Source organism: Lagenorhynchus albirostris, chromosome 3 (genome assembly GCF_949774975.1).
Source record: "Lagenorhynchus albirostris chromosome 3, mLagAlb1.1, whole genome shotgun sequence".
In the NCBI taxonomy this organism is placed as follows: Eukaryota; Metazoa; Chordata; class Mammalia; order Artiodactyla; family Delphinidae; genus Lagenorhynchus; species Lagenorhynchus albirostris.
Genome location: NC_083097.1, coordinates 561,680 through 583,852, shown reverse-complemented (window position 1 = coordinate 583,852; position 22,173 = coordinate 561,680). Strand labels below are relative to the sequence as shown.

At 52.4% G+C, this 22,173-nt stretch overlaps 1 protein-coding gene across 1 annotated transcript in view; it reads left to right on the top strand.

Annotated features, from left to right (window-relative positions):
- The window catches only part of LOC132518780 (probable palmitoyltransferase ZDHHC11B), a 36,690-nt gene that overhangs the window by 2,564 nt on the left and 11,953 nt on the right, over window positions 1-22,173 (top strand). The window contains exons 3-10 of the mRNA XM_060146806.1: window positions 4,525-4,703; window positions 5,094-5,195; window positions 6,198-6,322; window positions 7,201-7,356; window positions 9,658-9,770; window positions 10,648-10,679; window positions 13,659-13,749; window positions 19,512-19,546. Coding sequence (XP_060002789.1) covers window positions 4,525-4,703; window positions 5,094-5,195; window positions 6,198-6,322; window positions 7,201-7,356; window positions 9,658-9,770; window positions 10,648-10,679; window positions 13,659-13,749; window positions 19,512-19,546 — 833 coding nt within the window. The remainder of the gene's footprint in view (window positions 1-4,524; window positions 4,704-5,093; window positions 5,196-6,197; window positions 6,323-7,200; window positions 7,357-9,657; window positions 9,771-10,647; window positions 10,680-13,658; window positions 13,750-19,511; window positions 19,547-22,173) is intronic.

The window sequence follows — 22,173 nt, the reverse complement described above, 5'->3', positions numbered from 1 at the left end:
GTGCGTCCGGGTGTGCGTCAGGGTGGCGCGGGACTCCGCCAGGAGCCCCGGCCCTCACACTGAGGGTCGCCACACGTTACAGCCAGCGGACAGGCTGGGCTGCTGCGAAGTGGGTGTTGGAACCAGCTTCTAAGAGTGGGCCCTCTGTCTCCCGGGGCCTCCCAACCCCTTATCATGGCGTCTTTCAGTTTTGAAGAAGTGGAGAGAACAGTGTGATGGACCCCAACTACCAGGTACTCAGCTGCAACAGTTAAGATTTTGCCAGTGTTGTTTCATATCTCACACGCATACACTGAGTATCTTTAAAAATCCCAGACGTCATGAAATTTCACTGGAATGCCCCACCTTGCATCTGACGAAGACTTTTGTCTCCACGCCACCATTCTTCTTATCTCACCTAAAATATCCCATGGGAAGTTACCAAGATTGACACTTGTCATTTTGCAGAGGTGGGGCCCCCCCTGAGCCCCAAAGGCCCCCCTGAGCCTCAGTCAGTCAGAAAAACCAGGGCATCTGCCTGGAGTGCCTCTCACTCAGATGAGGCCCGTTTTTTGCCCCTCGAGGTCACAGAGGTAGATTTCTTTGTGATAATGTTTGCAATGATCAATTTCCTTAATAGGAAAAGAGCTCTTCAGCTTTTCTGTTTCATCTTCTGTCTGTTTTGGCAAGTCATGTTTTTCAAGAAATCTTAGTGTTTTGTCTAACTCGTCAAATTTCTTGGAATAAAATTATTCGCACTATTTCCTGTTATCTGTAGGATCTGTCGTGATACCGCTCAGCAGTGGCATCAGTCTTCCTAGGGTTTATCGCTTTTATCGATTATTCAAAGAGTCAGCTTTTGGACTTTTATTTTTACTATTTATTTTCAATGTATTGTGGCTTTAATTTCCTCTTTTCCTACCTTCTTTTTTTCTTTTAAGATTGATTTTTATCTATTTATTTATTTATTTTGGCTGTGCCAGGTCTTTGCTGTGGCACGTGGGATCTTTCAGTTGCAACAAGTGAACTCTTAGTTGCGGCATGCGGTATCTAGCTCTCTGACCAGGGATCAAACGCAGAGTCTTACCCGCTGGACCACCAGGGAAGTTCTGTTTTTTCTACCTTCTTGAGGTGGAAACTTAGGCCATTGATTTTAGACCTTTTTTCTTCTCGTCGTATCTGAAGCTATAAGTTTCCCCGTAGGTGCAAGCACACACAGGCCTACAAACACACAGATACACACACACAAATATACAAACACTGCACAAGTCACAAACCAGCCACACACATGGGCACCCGCTCTGTCCCACACACAGGCACAGAGGCACAAAGATGAGGCCAGAGGTCCAAGCTGGTTGGGCAGGGCCGTGCTGCCTCTGAGGTTCCCAGGACCTGTCCCAGCTCTGGGGGCCTCAGGCATCCCTTGGCTTTAGATGCCGCCACCTCCGCGTCCTCACAGGGTTGTCCCGCTGTGCGTGTCTGAGGCTTGATCTTCTCCTCTTCTGAGGACACCAGTCCTGTGAGATCAGGACCCACCATGAGGACCTCACCTTAACTTGATCATCTGCAAAGACCCCACCTTCAAGTAAAATCAGCCACAGTTCCTGGGGTTAGGACTTCACCATCTTTTGGGGACGCAGTTCAGCCTCACCTGTGGGTCTTTGCTTATGTGCTGGCTATGATGCTGTGTCTTCATTCTCTTTTGACCCAAAACTTAGCTGAGTCTTGGCCCTTGGAGGCTTTTTGAGTGTCCCCGGGTGCTTTGTCCAGTAGCCACTGTGAGCGCTTAGCTGCTTTGCGCACAGCAAGGAGCCCCGGGGTCGAGTGCACCCCGTCCCACATGGACGCCATTTCTTCCCAGAGTCCTGGCCCCGTGGTGGGCCCCTTGCCTCTGGGTGCTCAGCACCGAGTCTGTGTGGCCCCCTCCTGCCTGTCCCAAGCGGTGGATGCAGGATGGCGTCCCAGTCTGTTCAGAGCTCAGACGACCTTCAGGACATGTTTTCTGGTCCAGTTTCCTGCCCCCCAGACCCGCCACTGCCCCAGCGATGTTCCTCAGGCCACGGCAGCAGCACTTGGGCGCCATGCTCTGGCCACTAGGGAGCGCCAGCGTCACTCGGCGCCTGCAGGGACCCAGGAGCAGGGAGGGCAGGGTCCCGGGTCAGGGCCGCGCGATTTCAGGAAGCCGTGTGGCATTCCGTGGGCCCGGTGGAGACAGGGAAGCGTCAGCAAGGCTGCAGGAGCAGCGTGGGGGTCACCGCGCAGGATCCTGGCCGCCCTCGGCGTGCGGAAAGCACTGGGCGGGGTGGGGCTCCTCTGGGACCCAGGCAGCGGTGGGGCAGCTCCGCGGGGGCCCCGCCCTCCCGCTGCAGGACCGGCGAGGCAGCCGTGTGACAGGGCGGGCATCCTGGGCTGGCGCCCGGTGCTGTTTGTTTACTGAACAAAGATAGTTGCTAGGGGACCGCTGCGTCCTCAGAACAGCTCGGGGCCCTGCTTTGCAGGGGAAGTGAGAAGGCAGACCGGGTTCTTTTTATTATTTACTTGAACCTAAGACGCTCCTGAGATAAAATTACATCGAAAGTGAAAGCTGGCAGCTTGAGGGCGCGCCACCCCGCCTGTAGCACCTTCTCTTCTGGGGGCTCAGTGACGGCCACTGAGTGTGTGAACGACAGCGGGAATGGCCGGGTCGTCTCTGGCAAACCAGACGCGGGCAGGCAGGTGGGCCCACGCGTGTACCTGTGGCAGACGCGTGACGTCTGAGGGGCCGTGGCAGCTTGGCCCACCGCGTCTGGGTCTCGGGATCCCCCGGGCACCTGCAGGTTTAGGGGCTCCGCAGGGCTGCCTGTCAGGCTTGGGTTGGGCCCCCGGGCACCTCCACACTGAGGCTGAGGGTCTGAGCGTGGGCTGCCGTCCCCCAGCTCTCCCTCGCGGCGGTCTCGTGTGGAGCCGAGTGTGGACGTGCAGACAGAACCCACGGGCCACACTGGGCTCCAGCCTCCCAGCTGCCCTCCTGGCCCCCGCCCCCCGGCGTCTGATGGGGACAGTCCTACTCTAGCTCCGCAGAGCAGGGCCGCACCTGGGCCGCAGTGCGACTTCCTGCCACATCTCCTGTCCCGGGCTGGGCCCCCGCCTGTGTCCTGCGCTCGGGACACGCTCCCGTCGCCTCAGCAGCCACACACACAGTGCTGCGTCAGCTGTGCCTCAGGCCTCGGGAAGCGGGCGTAGGGGCACCAGCGAGCCCGGACCATGCTGGCATCTCCAGACGGGACCGTGCAGGCTGGCCGCTGACCACCTGCCCACTGCCCCACACCCTGCACAGGAGCGTGGCTCAGTCTGCTGGACGGCAGGGGCAGGGAGGTCCAGGCCACAGGAAGGGCGTCCCTGTGTGGCACTGAGGGATCCGGTCAGTCCCGTTCCCTGTGTAGGTCCCCCGGCCTGGCTGGTCCTCGGCGCTCTCGCCCTCACCGTGGTCTCTGCGCCCCCGGCTGGGCCGGGCCTCTGTTGCCCCACGCCTGGCACCCAGGGCCCTGGGTGTGCACTGGAGGCTGAAGGACAAGGGAGACCAAGCAGCTTTGGCCAGACCAGCCCCCCACTGAGGCTCGCCGTGCAGCGGGGATGCTTGGTCCAGGCAGGAGCGCGCCTGTGAGCACACGCCGCAGAGCCCCAGGGCGGCTCCACTGAGGCTGTGCATTACAGGCAGGGCCAGCAGGCCGTGGACCCCGACGGCGGTGCAGCCTGGGAAGGGCCCCAGAAGAGGGGCCTCCTTGCTCAGAGTCCGCACTGCCGGTGGGCCTCCGTACAGGCACCGTAGACCCTGTGCACATGTGGCCTTGCCACGAGACCCTGTGGGTGGGCGGAGAGAGGCATCTCCCCACCACGCCCAGGCCGCCCTCGCAGGAGCTGGACCTGTGAACCCGAACCCTCCCGGCTCAGAACCTTTCTGGGAAGCCGGGCAGGGCTGATGGGGAGGCCAGGCCGACACTTCCTCCCCTCTGTTTGGTTTCCATGGGGACAGTGTGTCAGTCCCTGAAGAGGAGGTGGAGAGGGTGGGATGTGAGGAACTGATTTTACCCTGCGAGCCCTGGAGGGCGTGGGCCTGGGGGTTCCTGGCTGGGGGAGAGAACGAGACAGAGACAGACAGACAGACGGCCCCGGCCCACTCACCACAAAGGCTCCCTGGGGGTATTGGAGCCCTCCCTCCTTCTCCTGGTGGCGCACGTGCTCAGTGTGGCCTCCCTGCCCCAAGGAGCTCCACCACCCGGCTTCGGCCCCAGGCTTGGTGCCCGCAGACGCACACAGGCCTCTCCCGCCGTCCCAGTGAAGCTCCGCTGGGGTTGCGGGGCCACGGCCTCCAGCGGGCCCTGCTCTGTCCCTCAAGGACAAAGGACGCGGGTGGGTTATGCTGGGCACGCCGGTGCCAGAGGGGCCGCTGCCGTTCCCGGCCAGGCACAGGCCCCCGTGGCTGCCTGGGGCCTGGACACCTGGCCGCCGGAGCAGAGGCCCCTCACGCGTGCCGCGCAGGCCGAGCTGTCCCTTGACTCACCCCAGGTGACCGGCGGGATTTGCCTCTTCCACCTCTTGGTCCACCTGATTGCTCTTTCCATCGATCCGGCCGACGCCAACGTCCGCCTCAAGAAGAACTACTCACGGACGGTGCCGACCTTCGACCGGTCCAAACACGCACATGTCATCCAGAGGCAGTATTGTTACCTGTGCGAGGTCGCCGTGTGAGTGCGCGGCCGTGTGAGGGGCCCCCCGCGCCGTTCCGCGGGGGTGGGCTGGGCTCAGGCGCACCTGGTCCCCAGCAGCCGACAGGCGCCGCCCCTCTTGCAGAGAAGCAGGGGCCCCGACACACAGCCCCCCGCCAGGCCGGGGCAGGAGCGCTGTAGCCTTGGGTCTCACACAGGCCTCTGCCCCCGACCGGGTCACAGCCCGGGGCTGCTCAGGGCCCCAGGGGTGTCAGTAGGCGGCCAGGAGGGATCTGACTCAGCCTCCGGGCCTCAGGCCCTGGCGCCTTGTGGCCGCCGTGCCCGCCCGGGCAGGCACCCACCGTGTGGGCTTGGCCCTGTAGGCAGACAGGGGCTCTGACAGGCTGCCCCTCCCAACCTTCCTTCCAGGACTGTGAAAGCCAAGCATTGTAGCACCTGCAACAAGTGTGTCTCAGGCTTCGACCATCACTGCAAGTGGCTTAACAACTGCGTGGGGAGCAGGAATTACTGGTGAGGGTTCTCCCCACCCGGGATGTCGGGCCTGGGGCGGCGCTCCCCCCTCCTCCGGGACGTGCCCCCTTAAGGGGCCTCCTAACTGGCCGAGCACCTCAAGGTCCACCTGCCATGGGGATGGGTGAGAGGTGTGGCCCTGCCGTGCAGAGCACAGTGGGGGCCGGAGGTCCCGACGGCGGCTCCGAGCGCGCAGAGCTGGCTGAGAGGCTCTCCTGGCGGGCGCCTCCCCATGTCCACCGGGCAGGGTCGGCAGGACGGGGGGTGGGGGGGCCTGTGCGGGGTTATCCGGGGCGTTGGGGGAGGATCTCAGGGCAGGCGTAAGGGGACTTCAGGTGAACTACAGACACTGTTTAACACTGAAAATGTTAAAGGTATAACAGCGGAAAGACTAAAGGAAGGCGTTTTAGTGGAACCGTATTCCAGGAATTGCCACCCAGGCTTTATTTGTTCTGACGGGAAGACCGTTCTCCGTGTCTTTAAGTGTGCGCAGAGCGCAGCAGTGATTTGGGTCTAAAACCGAAGCACGCGGCCCTGACGGGTGTGCCTTTCGAAGGCAGTGTGGCCCCGCCCCTCGGCGCTGGCATCAGTACCCCCGCCGCCATGCCCTTGGTGGTGGCTGGGAGGGAGCCGGGTCTGAACCAGGGGGCCCGGGAGGGGCCGGCTTGGACCAGTCGCACCCTGTGTCTGAGCCTCCGTCTCCCTCTTGCGAGCTGGGGTGCTTAGCGTTAGGGTTAGGGCCCTCCTCAGGCCTCCTGTAGGACCGAGTGAGATCTCAGGTGCGTGTTGTGGAGCCGTGGGTCTGTGCGGTCACCCCGAGAGCAGGAGAGAGCAGCCCAAAGGCCGGGAGTCAGAGGGGGAAGGGCCGCGGGACGGTGGCCGGGGCACAGCCTCAGCAGGGGCGACCCCGGGTCGCGCACGCTGCCCTGGGCCCCGGCACGCGTGCCGCCTGGCTCCCGGGCCCGGGCTGTGCAGCCGCCCGAGCAGGCTCTCCTCCCACAGGTACTTCTTCGCCTCCGTGGCCTCAGCTGTGGCCGGACTGCTGTGCATGGTCGCCACGCTGCTGTACATCTTCACCCAGTACTTCATCAACCCCGCCGGGCTGCGCACCGACCCACACTACAGGAGTATGTGCTGCCCTGCGCCCGGGCTGGGCCTCCCCTCCCGCCACCTTCCCTTTGGGGGGCCACGTAGGGCAGCCCGGGGTCGAGCACCTGTCCAGGCTGAGTTGTGGGGTGAAGACCCTTGAGCTGGAATTCGGTCTTCACTGGCCGGCACACGACCCTTCGCTGTTTTTCTTCACTTAATTGTTGGAAGCTGCGTGGCTGTGGTGTCAGGTCCCCTTGGGTCACAGAGGACTGTATCCTGGAAATGCCCCAGGTGGTGGCTCTGACCTTCCAGCTCTAGTTAGAGTGGGGAGGGCCCAGCGGGGCAGCGCAGTGGATGCTGGGGTCAGGCTCTGTGACCTGGGCACCTAGTTACCCTCTCCCAGCCTTACCTTTCAGATCCATAAAGTGGGTCGTGATACCCACCGCAGTCAGGAGGGCCTGCAAGGGTACTTAGCTCAGGCAGAGCTCACCTGGGCAAGGAGGAAGGGCTCACCTGGGCAGGGAGGGGCTCACCTGGGCAGGGAGGGGCTCACCTGGGCGGGGGAGGGGCTCACCTGGGCGGGGGAGGGGCTCACCTGGGCAGGGGAGGTGCTCACCTGGGCGGGAGAGGGGCTCACCTGGGCGGGGGAGGGGCTCACCTGGGCAGGGAGGGGCTCACCTGGGCAGGGGAGGTGCTCACCTGGGCGGGAGAGGGGCTCACCTGGGCGGGGGAGGGGCTCACCTGGACGGGGGAAGGGCTCACCTGGGCAGGGAGGGGCTCACCTGGGCAGGGAGTCACTCCCTCAGGCTGGTGTTCCCTCCCCCACTGCCAAGCTCTGTCCCCAGGTACTCACCTGATGAGAGGTGCTACCTTGTCCGTAGGAGCTGGACGCGTGTGCCTCTCCCCCTCTCCACAGGTATCTCCGACCAGAACACGTGGCTTCTGCTCCTTCCGCTTTTCCCCGTGAGGACGAGCACGCCGGTCTTCCTGGGCATCGGGGCGCTGACGCTGCTGCTTGAGCTCGTCAGCCTGCTGCTGCTCAGTCACCTGCTCCTTTTACACCTCTACTTGAGTGCGTGCCCCCCGTGTTGGCCAGCCTCTGCCCTGTGTTCACGTGGGTCCCCGGGCAGGCAGCCTCCGCCAGAAACAAGCTCAGAGCACAAACAGGAAGAGAAGAAACACCCCACGAGGGGCAGAGGGCTGAGTCCTATTCCAAGGCCTGCGGAAAAGATAAAGGAGGTTCAAAAAGTGGTCAGTTAAGGTGTTCAGAGATAGAAAGGAATAGAATCTATGAGGCAGGAACAGGACACTGTGGGAAAGAACAGGGAGATTTAGAAAAGCAAAAACCAGAAATCCTAACAATGAAGAGCATTGAACTCGGCGATGGGGTCTCCACTCACCAAACTCGCTTGAGGGAGAACGGGTGGTTTTCTCGTGTCCACACGGCAGCTGCCCGGGGCAGGCTCCATCTGCCTTTAAAATGAGGGGAGGAGGCCTGTCCTGCACCCTGTGAAGCCTTTGTTTGGAAGTCACAAGCATCACCAGCCTCTGCGGCCCCGAAGGGAAGGCGAGGGGCAAGCCCCAGAGGGCTCCCCCAGCTCCTGCGTGCACGGCGGGGCCCGCAGGGCCCTGGGCTCGGGGCCGGGGTGCGTGTCGGGGGCCGCTGCGTCTGTCCAGGCGGAGCGCGCCCAAGCGCTGCTCTGTGCGCTTCTGCAGCTGTTGGGGATGCGGTGAGTCCGCAGGAGTGAGGAGGGGCCTGGAGAAGTCAAGCCCACAGGACTTGGTGGCCGGCTAGACATGTAAGGACAGGAGTGTCCAGGGGCTAGTGATGCCACCGTCACCGAGGATGAGGACACACAGGAGGCCTGTACAGGGGGAGACATGCTGGACTCAGGACCGAGGGTTTATTTTAGGGTCTTTGAACCTCCAAGAATGGATTTCCAGGAAAACGTTGGGATTTAGCTATTGTTAGTTACAGTAAAAGTACCCTAGAACGTATCTACTTAACACTCTTGCGACCTCTCAGTTTCTGCGGGGTCAGACTCAGCGCAGTGGCGAGTCAGCATTCAGTCCAGGCTCAGCGCAGTGGCGAGCGCTCAGCATGCGATCGAGTGAAACCCTCAGGCTGGAGGCTCAAGGAAGAGCCGGGCGCCGCAAGTGGGAGAGAAAGCGCCGTGGAAGGTGCTGAGGAAGAGGATCCTCCGGCTGCCCGAGCCGGTGGGTGGGCACTGCAAGGCGGTGGACACAGGTGGACCTTCCCCAGCGCGCTGGGCTCCGGCCGCAGCTCCCAGGCCGCGGGGTGCGTGGGGCTCTGCGTCCGTGTCCCCTCCTCCGCTTCATCACTGCGGTCCGATCACCACACCTCACGCCAAGTGCAGTCAGAAGAGGGAGGGCGCCGGAGGCATGCGGGGCATCTCACAGTCTGGATTTGGTGGTGGTTGTGCAAACCCACACAGAAGAATGAATATTTTCATGAGAATACAAACAGGGTCAAGTTTACATCCTCAAAGTGTGACACCGGTTCTGAGGGAACGTGTGCAGTTAATCAAGAAAGATAAGGCAAACGAAGCAAAAGCCCTCGTAGGAGCCCCCAGGGAGGGGGGCGGGGAAGGCGTCCTGAGCCTCGGGCCCCCGCGGGGCAGCAGCCGAGCGGGCCTCGTGGGCCCTCGTGGGGCCTCGTGGGCCCTAGTGGGCCCTAGTGGGCCCTTGTGGGGCCTCGTGCGGCCTCGTGGGCCCTCATGGCACCTCGTGGGCCCTTGCGGGGGCCTCATGGGGCCTCGTGGGCCCTAGTGGGCCCTTGTGGGGCCTCGTGGGGCCTCGTGGGCCCTAGTGGGCCCTTGTGGGGCCTTGTGGGGCCTTGTAAGGGCAGGCGGCCCTCCGTCTGCTCCTCGAGCGGCAAATAGGCTTCTGTGGGTGGCCCCTTTCGCTTTTCAGAAATGATGGTCAACCCTCTGTTCTCCCGTTTGTTAGTTTTCAGGGAACGTTTGGCCCCTCCGCGAAAACACACGAGTGAAGCGGGCACAGAGCATGCTTTCGTTAATAGTGCTTTTCTATTGACAAACATGTTTGAGAGTTTCTTCTAACAACCTGGGGTCCTTCCGCCACGTGTGAGAGCTGGTGTCTCACCTTAATTAAAACGGAGCTGGGCTCAGCACTCCCCCGTCCACCTTGGCTTTACGGGCCTGTGAGGGACGCAGGGCCATGGCTCCCCTGCCCGGGACAGGGCTGGTGGGCCACTGCTGGCCGCGGCCCAAGGCCAGCCGGGCTTGGAGTGGCCTGGGAACCAGCCCCCAACGCCCTGGACCACGGAGGGCGGGCCACTCTGCAGCTGATGGAGGGTGACTCTGCCCCTTGCCTCCTTCCTCCTTTCTAGGGGCCAAGAAGTTGAGCACATTTGAGTACATAATGCAAAACAACAAACTGCAGCGCTCGAAGCCCCCGGCAGTGAAGAGAGATGTGACCCCACCAAGAAAAGGGTTGTTACAGGTACTGGACGTCTCTCTGCTTCACCATCCAGGTTGTTGCAGGGCTGGGGCAAGACCCAGGGTCACCTTGCAGCTAGGACCACTTAGCCACAGTCCTTCGCTTCCGTGCTGGCATGTGTGGGGGGCTGTATGTGCATGTGAGTGAGTTTGGCATGTAGTGTGCGTGTGTGTGTTGTATCATTTCCGAACTCACTCTCCACAAGTGAGGCGACTCCTTTCAGGCTGCCCGTTTCTGCAGCTGCTGCTCATCAAAGTTAACATTCACTCTTCAAAGGACACCATTAAGAAAATGAAAATATAAGCCACAGACACAAATAATTATTTGCAAATCATATACGTGTACCCAGAAAATGTATAGAACTTTCAAAACTCAATTATAAGAAAATCGACCCAGATTTTTAAATGGGCAAAAGATTTGAACACACTGCACCAAAGGGGATCTATGGGTGGCAGATGAAAGAGGGTCCACATAATTCATCGTTAAGGAAACACAAAACCACAGTGAGACATCACACATGTCCATTAGAGTGGCCGTAATCAGAGAGCCCAGCCGCAGGTGTCGGCGAGGCTGTAGGTGGTGAGCTCACACACTGCTGGTGGGGATGTGAAACTACAGCACTTTGTGAAGAGGTTTGGCATTTTCTTAAAAAGTGAAATACATACGTCTCAGTGACCCAGTCACCCCACTCCCTGTCTCTTGCCAAAGAGAAGTGGAAACGCGCACACATGTGTAAGGGTGCGGGGAAGGGTGCCCCCCTCCCCTCCTGTGAGGTCCCTTCCCAGGACCCAGGAGACTCTGAGGTACCACTGCTCCAAATCGACTGAAAGTGTCAACAACTTGCTTTCATTTTATGACTTTCCTCTATGTCCCGCAACAGCTGGATAACTACCTGAGATCACCTGCGCAGGGGTAAGTCGTCATCTGCCTAGAGCAGCTATATTCTCCTCTTAACGGCTTGCTTTAAAATGTCTTTCTTAGCCCAAGGAACGTCCTCCATATGCTTTCGTAATATTTTCGTAGTTTTTACTTGCTTTCTTTACACTTGGTTTTGAAACCATCTTCTATTTATTTTTGTATTTACTGAAATAGCCAAGGTACTTTATTACAGCATAGCTGTTGGTTGCCACCTCATTAATGAAATGGTCCACTTTTCCTCATCAAATCGAAAGGCCGTTTTCCTGATACCCCAAGCTTCTGCTGACTCTGGGCTTGTCTGCTTCTGGACACCAGTCTGTCCCTCTGCTGAGTGTACTCAGGACACTGTGCTGTTTTAACGATAGGACTTCATTTAGCTGCCTTTTGATATCTAGTAGGTGAATGCCTCTCTTAAGACTTTTGTTTTTCATTATTTTGACAGTTCTTTCCTGTATTTATTTTTCCATATAAACTTGAAGATCATTTGTGCAGTTCCAAGAAACCTGGAGTTTGAACTGGAGTTACGTTAGGTGTGCACTTTACGTGGGTGGGACAAAGGCTGCCTCCCCACCTTCACAGCTCAGCGTCTGTGTGGGGAACAAACCAGGAAGCCAGTCTGCGGGTGGGGAGGTGGGCTGGTAGTGCCGGGCACACCCTAGTAGGCTCCTTCTTCCCAGAAACCTGCAGGGGAAGCTCCAGTGTCCCTGGCAGGGAAGACTGGCCCCGGGGTCCTGGAGGGCTTCACGTCTCCCTTGCCGCAGCTCAACTGGCAGAGAGACTCAGAAAAGAAGTGCACCATTAGTCAATTCCCCCAAAGCTGAGAATTGCTGCAGATTTTTCTTAGTTTAATAATCAGGGCATTATAGTTTAGTGTGAAAGAATATTCCTTTTCAAATAGCCCACTATTTTTTTTCTTCTAAATTTATTAGAAACCTGATTGGCACTAGTATTGTGAAAATCTAAGTCATTTTGAATTTCACTTTCAAGTGTCTATGGTCCTTTAAATAAAATCTAAGAATATTTTTTCTTTTATGGTCCTTTAAATAAAATCTAAGAATATTTTTTCTTTTATTGCTTTCTGGCAAGAATGGTAGAAACCTAACTGGAATCAGCATGGTAAGCTTAACTCTAAAACCAAACCTAAACAAGACAAAAACCTAGTTTTTTTTCAGATTGCCTTATCAATGCGTATTCATTATAGAAAATTTGGAAACTGCAAAACTTCCCAGTGTAAATACGAACATCCCTTCTTGCCCCCTCCGCCAAGCGCCACTGTTGGCATTTGATTAGTATCTTTTAGGTTCTTCCTTCTAAATATTTTTTGAGTGCATTATATACATGATGGGTTTTTTTCTTTTTCTTTTTTTTTTTTGCGGCACGCGGGCCTCTCACTGTTGTGGCCTCTCCCGTTGCGGAGCACAGGCTCCAGACGCGCAGGCTCACCGGCCATGGCTCACAGGCCCAGCCGCTCCGCGGCATGTGGGATCTTCCTGGACCGGGGCACGAACCCGTGTCCCCTGCATCGGCAGGCGGACTCTCAACCACTGCGCCACCAGGGAAGCCCATGATGGGTTTTTTTCTAAAATTATAATCATATTGTAGAACTCTTTAGAAGTCTTTTTAAAAAACTCCATATATTGTGAACATTGTTAACAGAAAAAATGATGATTTTTATGAATGTAAATCATGCCATCTTTGGAATGTACCGTCTTCCTCATTTTTGGAATACTATTCTTTATTTTCAATCTAATCTTTACTTCTGCATCCCTTTATTGAAAGGGTTGATTGTGCGAGAAGTGTGATACAACAAAATACGAGTTTACAAGCCCTCCAGACCCAATGGGCAATAAAACACCAATGACCTTTTTTTGCTGCAGAAATGTTCCTGGGGTGACCTGGGAGTCAACCTAACAGTTGACGAGTAGACACAGCCCGATTTGGGGGAAAGTTTGCTGGAGTAGGTCCTAGAAACCCGGGAATATGTTTAAATCACAAGACACTGAAGTGTCTCACAGGCGTGTTTTGGTGGAAAACACTGTGGGACTTTGTAAAGTGTGTCTCTGGTAGCAGTTATCAGACCAGTTTACTGGGAGTGCTTCTTCTCTTCTGGACTGTTTGCGTGCCGTGGAACAGTAAATAGAATGGATTATAGCGATAGAAATTGCCCAGCTAGGATGAACATACAAGTGGGGGCAGGACCACACACAGGCAGGCACTTCCTGTCTGATTTTAGAGGCGTGGCCTGTACCAGTTCCCATTGCTACACAGCAAATCCCCACAGACTTAGTGGCAAAGACGACGCGTGAACTCTCGGTTCCCGCAGTCACACGCCTGCGGGCGCATCGGGCTCTGCTTGGCATTTCACACGGAGCCGCCAGGGCTCCTGGGGCAGCGCCCTCTGCAGACGGTGGGTCTGGAATGTTGACAGAGCCCGTCCCGTCCTCACGCTCCATCTCTAAGTCGGTAGCGGAGGGCCGAGTCCTCCTCGTGCTTCAAACCTCCCCGACTTCCCTCTTCCATGTTCCTCAGTTTGTGGAGGTCCGTGTGATGACACTGACCTACCTGGGCATCAAAGACAAGCCTACCTATTCGTTCCCTGGAGCCTCTGCGGGAAAGTGCCACAGAGTGGCAATGTTGTGGCCTGGAAGCGCGTCACTGTGCGCTAGTAAAGAGCTCCTGCACCGCTGCTGCTCACAACTGGCAAGTGTAGCTGTCCGGGGGGCTCAGTGGGGCGAAGCCCGCCTTCCTGGCATCCCACCGGCAAGCAGTCATGGTCCTTTACACGCACAGCCCCTGCAGGCTGTTTTACATCGAGCGTTCCCACGGCCTCCCAGGGCTGCTGCTCTAAGGAGGAAACGGCAGCGTTGACGCTGGTGTGAGGCTTTGCAGCCTTACCCGCCCCGCATGCGCTCCTGCCCCCAGCCAGCTCCCTCCTCGCTGACCTCCGTCTTCCCTCCCCCTGCCCCATCCTAGCAGCAAGAAGCCCAAGGAGTTCCTGCCAACTTCCACGCACCTGAGTCTGTGCTCCGCCACCGTAAAGCCAGAGGACACGTCGTCATCAACGGTAAGCCCACGGCCACCAGCGTGAGACTCACCACGGGGGTCAGAGCCGAAGGTGGGTCTAAGGCCCTCCAAGAGTGAGGGCAGAGCAGTATTTGGAATTGCTTGTTTGATGAATTGAAGCATTGATGTGGTTCCCAGGGGTGCCCCTCACATGGGGACAAAGGTAGGTGAGGAATAGAAGAGAAAGTGGGGGACAAACTAACTGTGGGGCTCGTATTGTGTGTGTGAGTCTGTGTGTGTAGTGCATGTGTGATGTGTGTGATGTGTGTGTGATGTGTGAGTGTGATGCATGTGTGATGTGTGCGTGTGTGATGTGTGAGTGTGATGTGTGTGATGTGTGAGTGTGATGTGTTTGGGTTATGTGTGTGTGTGATGTGTGTGTGTGATGTGTGTGTGATGTGTGTGTGTGATGTGTGTGTATGATGTGTGTGTGATGTGTGTGATGTGTGTGTGTGATGTGTGAGTATGATGCACGTGTGATGTGTGTGTGTGATGTGTTTGGGTTATGTGTGTGTATGATGTGTGTGTGTGATGTGTTTGGGTTATGTGTGTGTGTGATGTGTGTGTGTGATGCGTGTGTGATGTGTGTGATGTGTGTGATGTGTTTGTGTTATGTGTGTGTATGATGTGTATGTGATGTGTGAGTATGATGCATGTGTGATGTGTGTGCGATGTGTGTGATGTTTGTGTTATGTGTGTGTATGATGTGTGTGTGTGAGTCTGTGTGTGTAATGCATGTGTGATGTGATGTGTGTGTGTGATGTGTGAGTGTGATGTGTGTGTGTGATGTGTGAGTGTGTGTGTGTGATGTGTGTGTGTGATGTGTGAGTGTGAGATGTGGGTGATGTGTGTGTTATGTGTGTATGATGTGTGTGTGTGATGTGTGAGTATGATGCATGTGTGATGTGTTTGGGTTATGTGTGTGTGTGTGATGTGTGTGTGTGATGTGTGTGTGTGATGTGTGTGTTATGTGTATGATGTGTGTGTGTGATGTGTGTGCTATGTGTGAGTGCGATGTGTGAGTGTGATGTGTGTGTGTGTGATGTGTGTGTGTGATGTGTGTGTGATGTGTGAGTGTGATGTGTGTGATGTGTGTGTGATGTGTGTGATGTGTGAGTGTGATGTGTGAGTGTGATGTGTGTGTGTGATGTGTGAGTATGTTGCACGTGTGATGTGTGAGTGTGATGCATGTGTGGTGTGTGATGTGTGTGTTATGTGTGTGATGTGTGTGTGTGATGTGTCTGGGTTATGTGTGTGTGTGATGTGTGTGTGTGAGTGTGATGTGTGTGATGTGTGAGTGTGATGTGTGAGTGTGATGTGTGTGATGTGTGAGTGTGATGTGTGAGTGTGATGTGTGTGATGTGTGAGTGTGATGTGTGTGATGTGTGTGAGTCTGTGTGTAATGCATGTGTGATGTGTGTGATGTGTGTGTGTGATGTGTGAGTGTGATGTGTTTGGGTTATGTGTGTGTGTGATGTGTGTGTGTGATGTGTGTGTGTGATGTGTGTGATGTTTGTGATGTGTGTGATGTGTTTGTGTTATGTGTGTGTGATATGTGAGTGTGATGTGTGTGATTGTGATGTGCTTGGGTTATGTGTGTGTATGATGTGTGTGTGTGATGTGTGTGTGATGTGTGTGTATGATGTGTGAGATGTGTTTGTGTTATGTGTGTGTGTGATGTGTGTGTGTGATGTGTGAGTGCGATGTGTGAGTGTTTGGGTTATGTGTGTGTGATGTGTGAGTGTGATGTGTGTGTGTGATGTGTGAGTGATGTGTGAGTGTGATGTGTTTGGGTTATGTGTGTGTATGATGTATGTGTGTGATGTGTGAGTATGATGCACGTGTGATGTGTGTGTGATGTGTTTGGGTTATGTGTGTGTGTGATGTGTGTGTATGATGTGTGAGTGTGATGTGTATGATGTGTTTGTGTTACGTGTGTGTGTGTGATGTGTGTGATGCATGTGTGATGCATGTGTGATGTGTGTGTGATGTGTGAGTGTGATGCATGTGTGATGTGTGTGTGTGATGTGTGTGTGTGTGATGTGTGTGTTATGTGTGTGTGTGATGTGTGTGTGATATGTGTGTGTGATGTGAGTGTGATATGTGTGATGTGTGTGTATGATGTGTGAGTGTGACGCATGTGTGATGCGTGTGTGTGACGTGTGTGTGATGTGTGAGCGTGCTATATCATTTCCATAACTTCACAGGATCAAGCCTGCAGGGCTGGCTCATTGTAGGCCCTCCCAGAGGTCGGATGCTCTGGGGGTTTCTGGTGGGCTACTTGTGAGCAGGCATTGCTACTCTGCCAGTTTCTGAAGGTTGCTGGTGACTTTATTTTCTCTGTGGAGGAGCTTCATCTCACCACAAACTCTGAAGGGCGTCAGAGAAGGGGGATCCTTGTAATAATTTAGAAATAGCAAGAGGGTCAGCACCCACCTTTAGCAGCAGTGAGGTTGTCATCAGTCCTTTTCCTTGCTTGCACTTGCGCTAGCAGCTTCTACTAGAAGTTCGGAAGCACGTTTCGTGGAAACTATCATCCTGCCCACCCCCCCAGACTCAACCACCATAGGTGAACTTCACTGCAGGCCAGGAGCAGGCGTCCGTGGGTTTTTCTTTGCTGTCATTGAAGCCAGGGTGACCCTATGTTCCAGTTTGCCTGTGACAGTCCCATTTGACACCTGCTGCCAGTCCTGACCATGTGGTCACCACTCTGACAGACACTTGTCATTGATCATTATGCTAAATCTCACTAAGAGTCTCCTGGACACATTATTATATCCATTTGGTGGCCAACAGGAGAGGACGAGGCCAAGCTCAACTCCTAAGAGCAGGCAGATCTTCTAAGACTCTGAGATTTGAAACATTTTTCTCTCCTGCACTGGAGAACACATTATCTTTGGCATTTAAGAACATGAAATACCAAATTACCAATGCACAGGTGACTTTCTGATGCAAAAATATAACATTATGGGTTTGGGTCTCTTACACTTTTTTATACTTAATTGTAAGTGTTCTAAGGTTGAAATATGCTTTATTATTTAAGAAAGGGATTTACCATTCTACTTAGTTGGTACAAATTACCAAAACCGATTCAAGAAGAAATGGAACATTCAGATGGTCATATAACAAGTAAAGACACTGAACTAGGGGGCTTCCCTGGTGGCGCAATGGTTGAGAGTCTGCCTGCCAATGCAGGGGACATGGGTTCAAGCCCTGGTCCGGGAAGATCCCACATGCCGTGGAGCAACTAGGCCCGTGAGCCACAACTACTGAGCCTGAGCGTCTGGAGCCTGTGCTCCGCAACAAGAGAGGCCACGACAGTGAGAGGCCCGTGCACCGCGATGAAGAGTGGCCCCCGCTTGCCACAACTAGAGAAAACCCTTGCACAGAAACGAAGACCCAACACAGACAAAAATAAAAATAAATAAATTAAAAGAAGGCTCAACATTTAAAAAAAAAGGAAAAGAAAGAAAGAAAGAAAAAAAAGACACTGAACTAGTAATTTTTAATTTTCCACAAAGAAAATCCTAGGCCCTGATGGCCTCATTGGTGAATTCTGTTATTTTAAGGGGAAAAAAAACCCAAATCAATTATGCACAAACTTTCAGAAAATAGAGGAGGAAGAAATACTTCCCAACTCATTTCTGTGAGGCTAGTACATAATACTAAAGCCAGATAATGTCATCAAAAAAGAGTATCATTTAAAAAAAAAAGAGTATCATAAGCCAATATCACTCGTGAATACAGAAGCAAAAATCATTAACAAAATATTAGCAAACCAAATGCAGTCACATATATACAGAACTGTGACTAAGTGAGGTTTAGTCCAGGAATGCAAGGTTGGTTTAACATCTGAAATCGTATTAATGTAGTAAACATATTAATAAAATAAAATACAATAAACATACAAGCACATCAATCAATCAGAAAAAGCATTTGCTAGTAACACATCTAGTTATGATAAAACAATTTCCCAACCTAGGGGGGAAAACACCCTAAATCTGGTAAAGAACACTGGTGAAACTTACAACTAATTCATACTTAATGCATACTGAAGGCTTTCCCCTTAAGATTGGGACCAAGACAAGAATGTCCATTCCAAACTTCTATTTGACATTTTACTGAAGTTCCAGCCAGTGCAGTGAAGCAAGAAATATAAGTTAAAGGCGTATAGATTTGAAAATGAAACGGTGTTTATTTGCCGGAAACATGATGTTAACTAATCTGCAGAAACGCTAGTAGAAATAATAAGATAGCTTAGCAAGGTGGTAGGATATAAAATCAGTGTTAAAAACTGAATTCCATTTCCGTATACTAGCAGTGAAAATTCTGAAAATGGTCTTAAGAAAACTATTCCATTCACGGTAGAATCAAAAAATAATAAAATAACAAAACAAGCACAAAAATCTGTATATGTGAAGCTACAAACTATTGCTGAGAGAAATTAGACACAATCCAAATAAATGGAAAGATTTACAATATTTATGGATTGGAACACTCAATATTGTCATGATAGAAACTTTCCCCCCAATTGATCTACAAACATACATGATCCCCATTGAATTCCCAGCAAGATTTTTTCTTTAAGGAAATAGCACGCTGTATGTGGAAATTCGGAGGACTTAGAGTGGCCAAAATCATTTAGAAAAAGAAGAACCAAATTGGAGGATTTAGACAATCTGACTTCAAATTTCACTACAAAGCTACTGTATGGTTGCCAGCATAAGGATAGACGTAGAGATCAATGAAACAGAATAGAAACTCCAGAAATAAAACCTTTACATTTATGGTAGATGGATTTTAAGCAAACGTGCCAAGGCAGTTCAATGGGGAGAAATGTGTTTTCAGTAAATGATACTGGAACAGTTGGATAACCACAAGGGAAAAAAAAAAAAAAAGAACTTAATGTCCTACTTCACAGCATACAAAAAAATAACTGAAAATCAATCTTGGACCTAAATTTCAGGGCTAAACTACAACACTTTAGGAAGCAAACAGAATAAAATCTTTGTGATCTTGAGTTAGGCAAAGTTTTCTTTAATATGACACCAAAGCACTATTAAAGAAAAATATGAAAAATTGGACATCATCAAAAGTTAAAATATTTGCCCTTCAGAAGTCACTACTACAAAAATAAAGATCTAAGCCACAGACTGGAATAAATACTCGCAAACCATATACTTGTATCCAGAATATATAAAGAATTTTCCAAACTCAATTATAAGAAAAATGACCCCGTTTTTTAAATGGGCAAAAGACTTGAACACGCCGCCCAAAAGAGGATATATGGGTGGCAAATATGCACATGAAAAGATGGTCAACATCGTTAGGCATTAGGGGAATGAAATTAAAACTAAAATAAGACCCCACTACACAGGCATCAGAGTGGCTAAACTTAAAAGGCTGACAATACCAAGTGTTGGTGAACCTGTAGAGGAGTTGGATGTCTTAATACATGGGAATTTAAAGTGACATCACTTTGGAAAGTAGTTTGGAAGTTTCTTTAAAACTTAAATATATTCTTATCATTTGACCCAGCAGTCCCATTCCTGACTAGGAGAAATGAAGCCACCTCTGTACATGTAACATGGGTTGGGAGGAAAGATACTATCCCACCAATGAGATCCTTTCCCAGGCCTCAGAAGCCCCTGAGACACCATTGCTTGAAATCAACTCTGACAGACCTGAATTTTCTGAACAAGTAACCTCAACATCGACAATTTCTTCCTTCACAATTTTATTGATTTTTATTTATTCTCACAGCAACCAGTTGCCAGCCTGAGTTCATCTGTACAGAGGTAGGTTAGATGCTTACTAGACTTGTTGTATCTATCTGAAAAATAGCTGTATTCTCTTCTTAACTCAAATTACTTTGAAAAATAACTCATCTGTGATGGAATATTTTTAAACAATGTGTAACACAATGTAAACTAAAATTGTTTCACTTAAGATTACTAACAATTATAGCCATTCACGTATCTCATTTTTACTTATCTTACTTGCAAACACTACAATAATTCTTCTCGCCCTTCTTTACAACTAACATCTGAACTAATACACAAGAATAAGACAAGTCTCTTTACTTTCTGTACCAGCCGGAGCACATGGGCTCCGTTGAGTCTGAATGTCCTTTTGACAGCCTCTCCTCACATTAGGTTTCAATTAAGCTCCCGAAAGTCAGGCTGACTCATGTTGAGTCGGTGTTGAGTCAGTTAGATGCTAAGGTAGGTGACACTCTGCCCCAGGAGCACTGCACACACGCACATGACATTTTCACCTCAAAATCACAAAAGCAGAACATGGCCCATTATACAGGTCATCACCCAGGGTAAGAACACACTTTAAGAGTACACTCGGTCTCCGTGATGAAATTGTATGCAGCCATGAAAAGTCGTCTTCTCACAGAAGGTGGAGAAACGGGGAATTTACTTGCAGTGTTATGGTGGGTGTTTTCACTTACTACGGCTGCCACAGCAAAGTACCACAGAACAAGCGGCTTAAGAATTAGAAGCATGTCTCGCCGTTCTGGAGGCTGGAAGTCTGAAATCAAGTGTTGGCAGGGTGGGCTGGGATCTGAGGGTGGTGGGGTCTGTTCCAGGCCTGGCTCCTTGGCTTTAGGTGGTGATCTTCTCCCTGTGTCTCTTCACATCATCTTCCCTCTGTGCCTGTCTCTGTGCACAAATTTCCCCTTTCTACAAGGCCACCACGGGTATTGGATTAGTACCCACCCTAATCCAAAATTTTTTATTTTATTTTATAATTTATTTTTGGCTGCGTTGGGTCTTTGTTGCCACGCACTGGCTTTCTCTAGTTGCGGTGAGCGGGGGCTACTCTTCATTGCTGTGCGTGGGCTTCTCATTGCGGTGGCTTCTCTTGTTGTGGAGCACGGGCTCTAGGTGCTCAGGCTTCAGTAGTTGTGGCACTTGGGCTTCAGTAGTTGTGGCTCACAGGATCTAGAGCACAGGCTCACTGGTTGCAGCACATGGGCTTAGTTGCTCTGCGGCAGGTGGGATTTTCCCGGACCAGGGCTCGAACCCGTATTCCTTGCATTGGCAGGCGGATTCTTAACCACTGTGCCACCAGGGAAACCCCCATGACCTCACTTTAAGTTGATGGCTTCTGAAACACCCTGTCTCCAAATAAGGTCACATTCTGACGTCCTGGGAATTACGGCTCCAATGCAGTCATCCCTCAGTGTCCGTGGGGGATTTGCTCCAGGAACCCCTCTGTTTACCAAAATCCGTGGATGCTCAAGTCCCCTAGGTAGCCATCCACATCTGTGGGCTCTGGATCCGAGGATTCAACAAACCACTGATAGAAATTTCAGTCCAAGTTGGGGTGAATTCTCGGACGTGAGACCCACAGATCCGGAGGGCCAACTGTATATTGGAGAAAACGCACGTATAAGTGAACCCGTACTGTGCAAAGCCATGTTGTTCAAGGGTCAACTGCTCATCTTTTTTGAAGGGACACAATTTAACCCACAACAGTCTGCCTTCTAGCCCTCCAAAATCCACGCTCCTCTGTCACCACATCGCAACGTCCCCCAGTTCAAGCATCAGCTCTAAGTCCCAAATCTCACCACCTAAATCATCCAAATCAGAGACGGCTGAGACTCAGGGTATGACTGATTCATCCTGGACAAAATTCCACTCCATCTGTGAACCTGTGAAACCAGGCAAGTTATTTGCTTCCAAAATACATTGACGGGACAGGCATAGGCGAGACATACCCATTCCAGCAGGAAGAAATCAGAAGGAAAAAAGGGTCACCAGTCCCGAGCAAATCTGAAACCCAGCAGGGCAAATTCCTTAGATTTCAAGTGTTGAGAAAAATCCCCTTTGGCTTGGTCATCTGTGCTATCGCCAGGCCCACCAGGTGACGGCCCACCACGCCCTGCTCCATGCCAGGAAGCTGGGCTTGTTATCCATGTAAAGTTGAGAGTCGGCTGAGATTAATACCTCACTGCTTCTGCATTATTATATCTGTAACACATGCTCCTGCATCAACATAGGGACCATGGAAAACCCCCAGCACCGCCTCAAGGCTGATATGTGAGCAGCCGTCACCTTTGCTTTCTATCCATACACGAAAGCTTACAGGGAAAGATCAGATCACGCCGTGCCTGTCAGTCTGCAGCCCCTATTTTACACCCCCAATGGTGGGTCGTGGATGGCTTTTGTGACACTGCACATAGACGTGATTCCTTCTCGTCAGGAAAGTCATCCTCTTCCATGGATAGACCGTGAGTTCGTCAGCTGCCCCCCGGCAGACCCGGAGGTTCTGTCCAGCCTTGGCTTTTTCGGGCAGTTCACCGGAAGCGTCTTTGTGCCAATGTTGTTAGGTACAGTCGGTTTTATTTCTGTAGGACATCCGTAGGGCAAAGGGCTTGGCTGTGCACTTTCAGTCTTCATAGATCTTCACG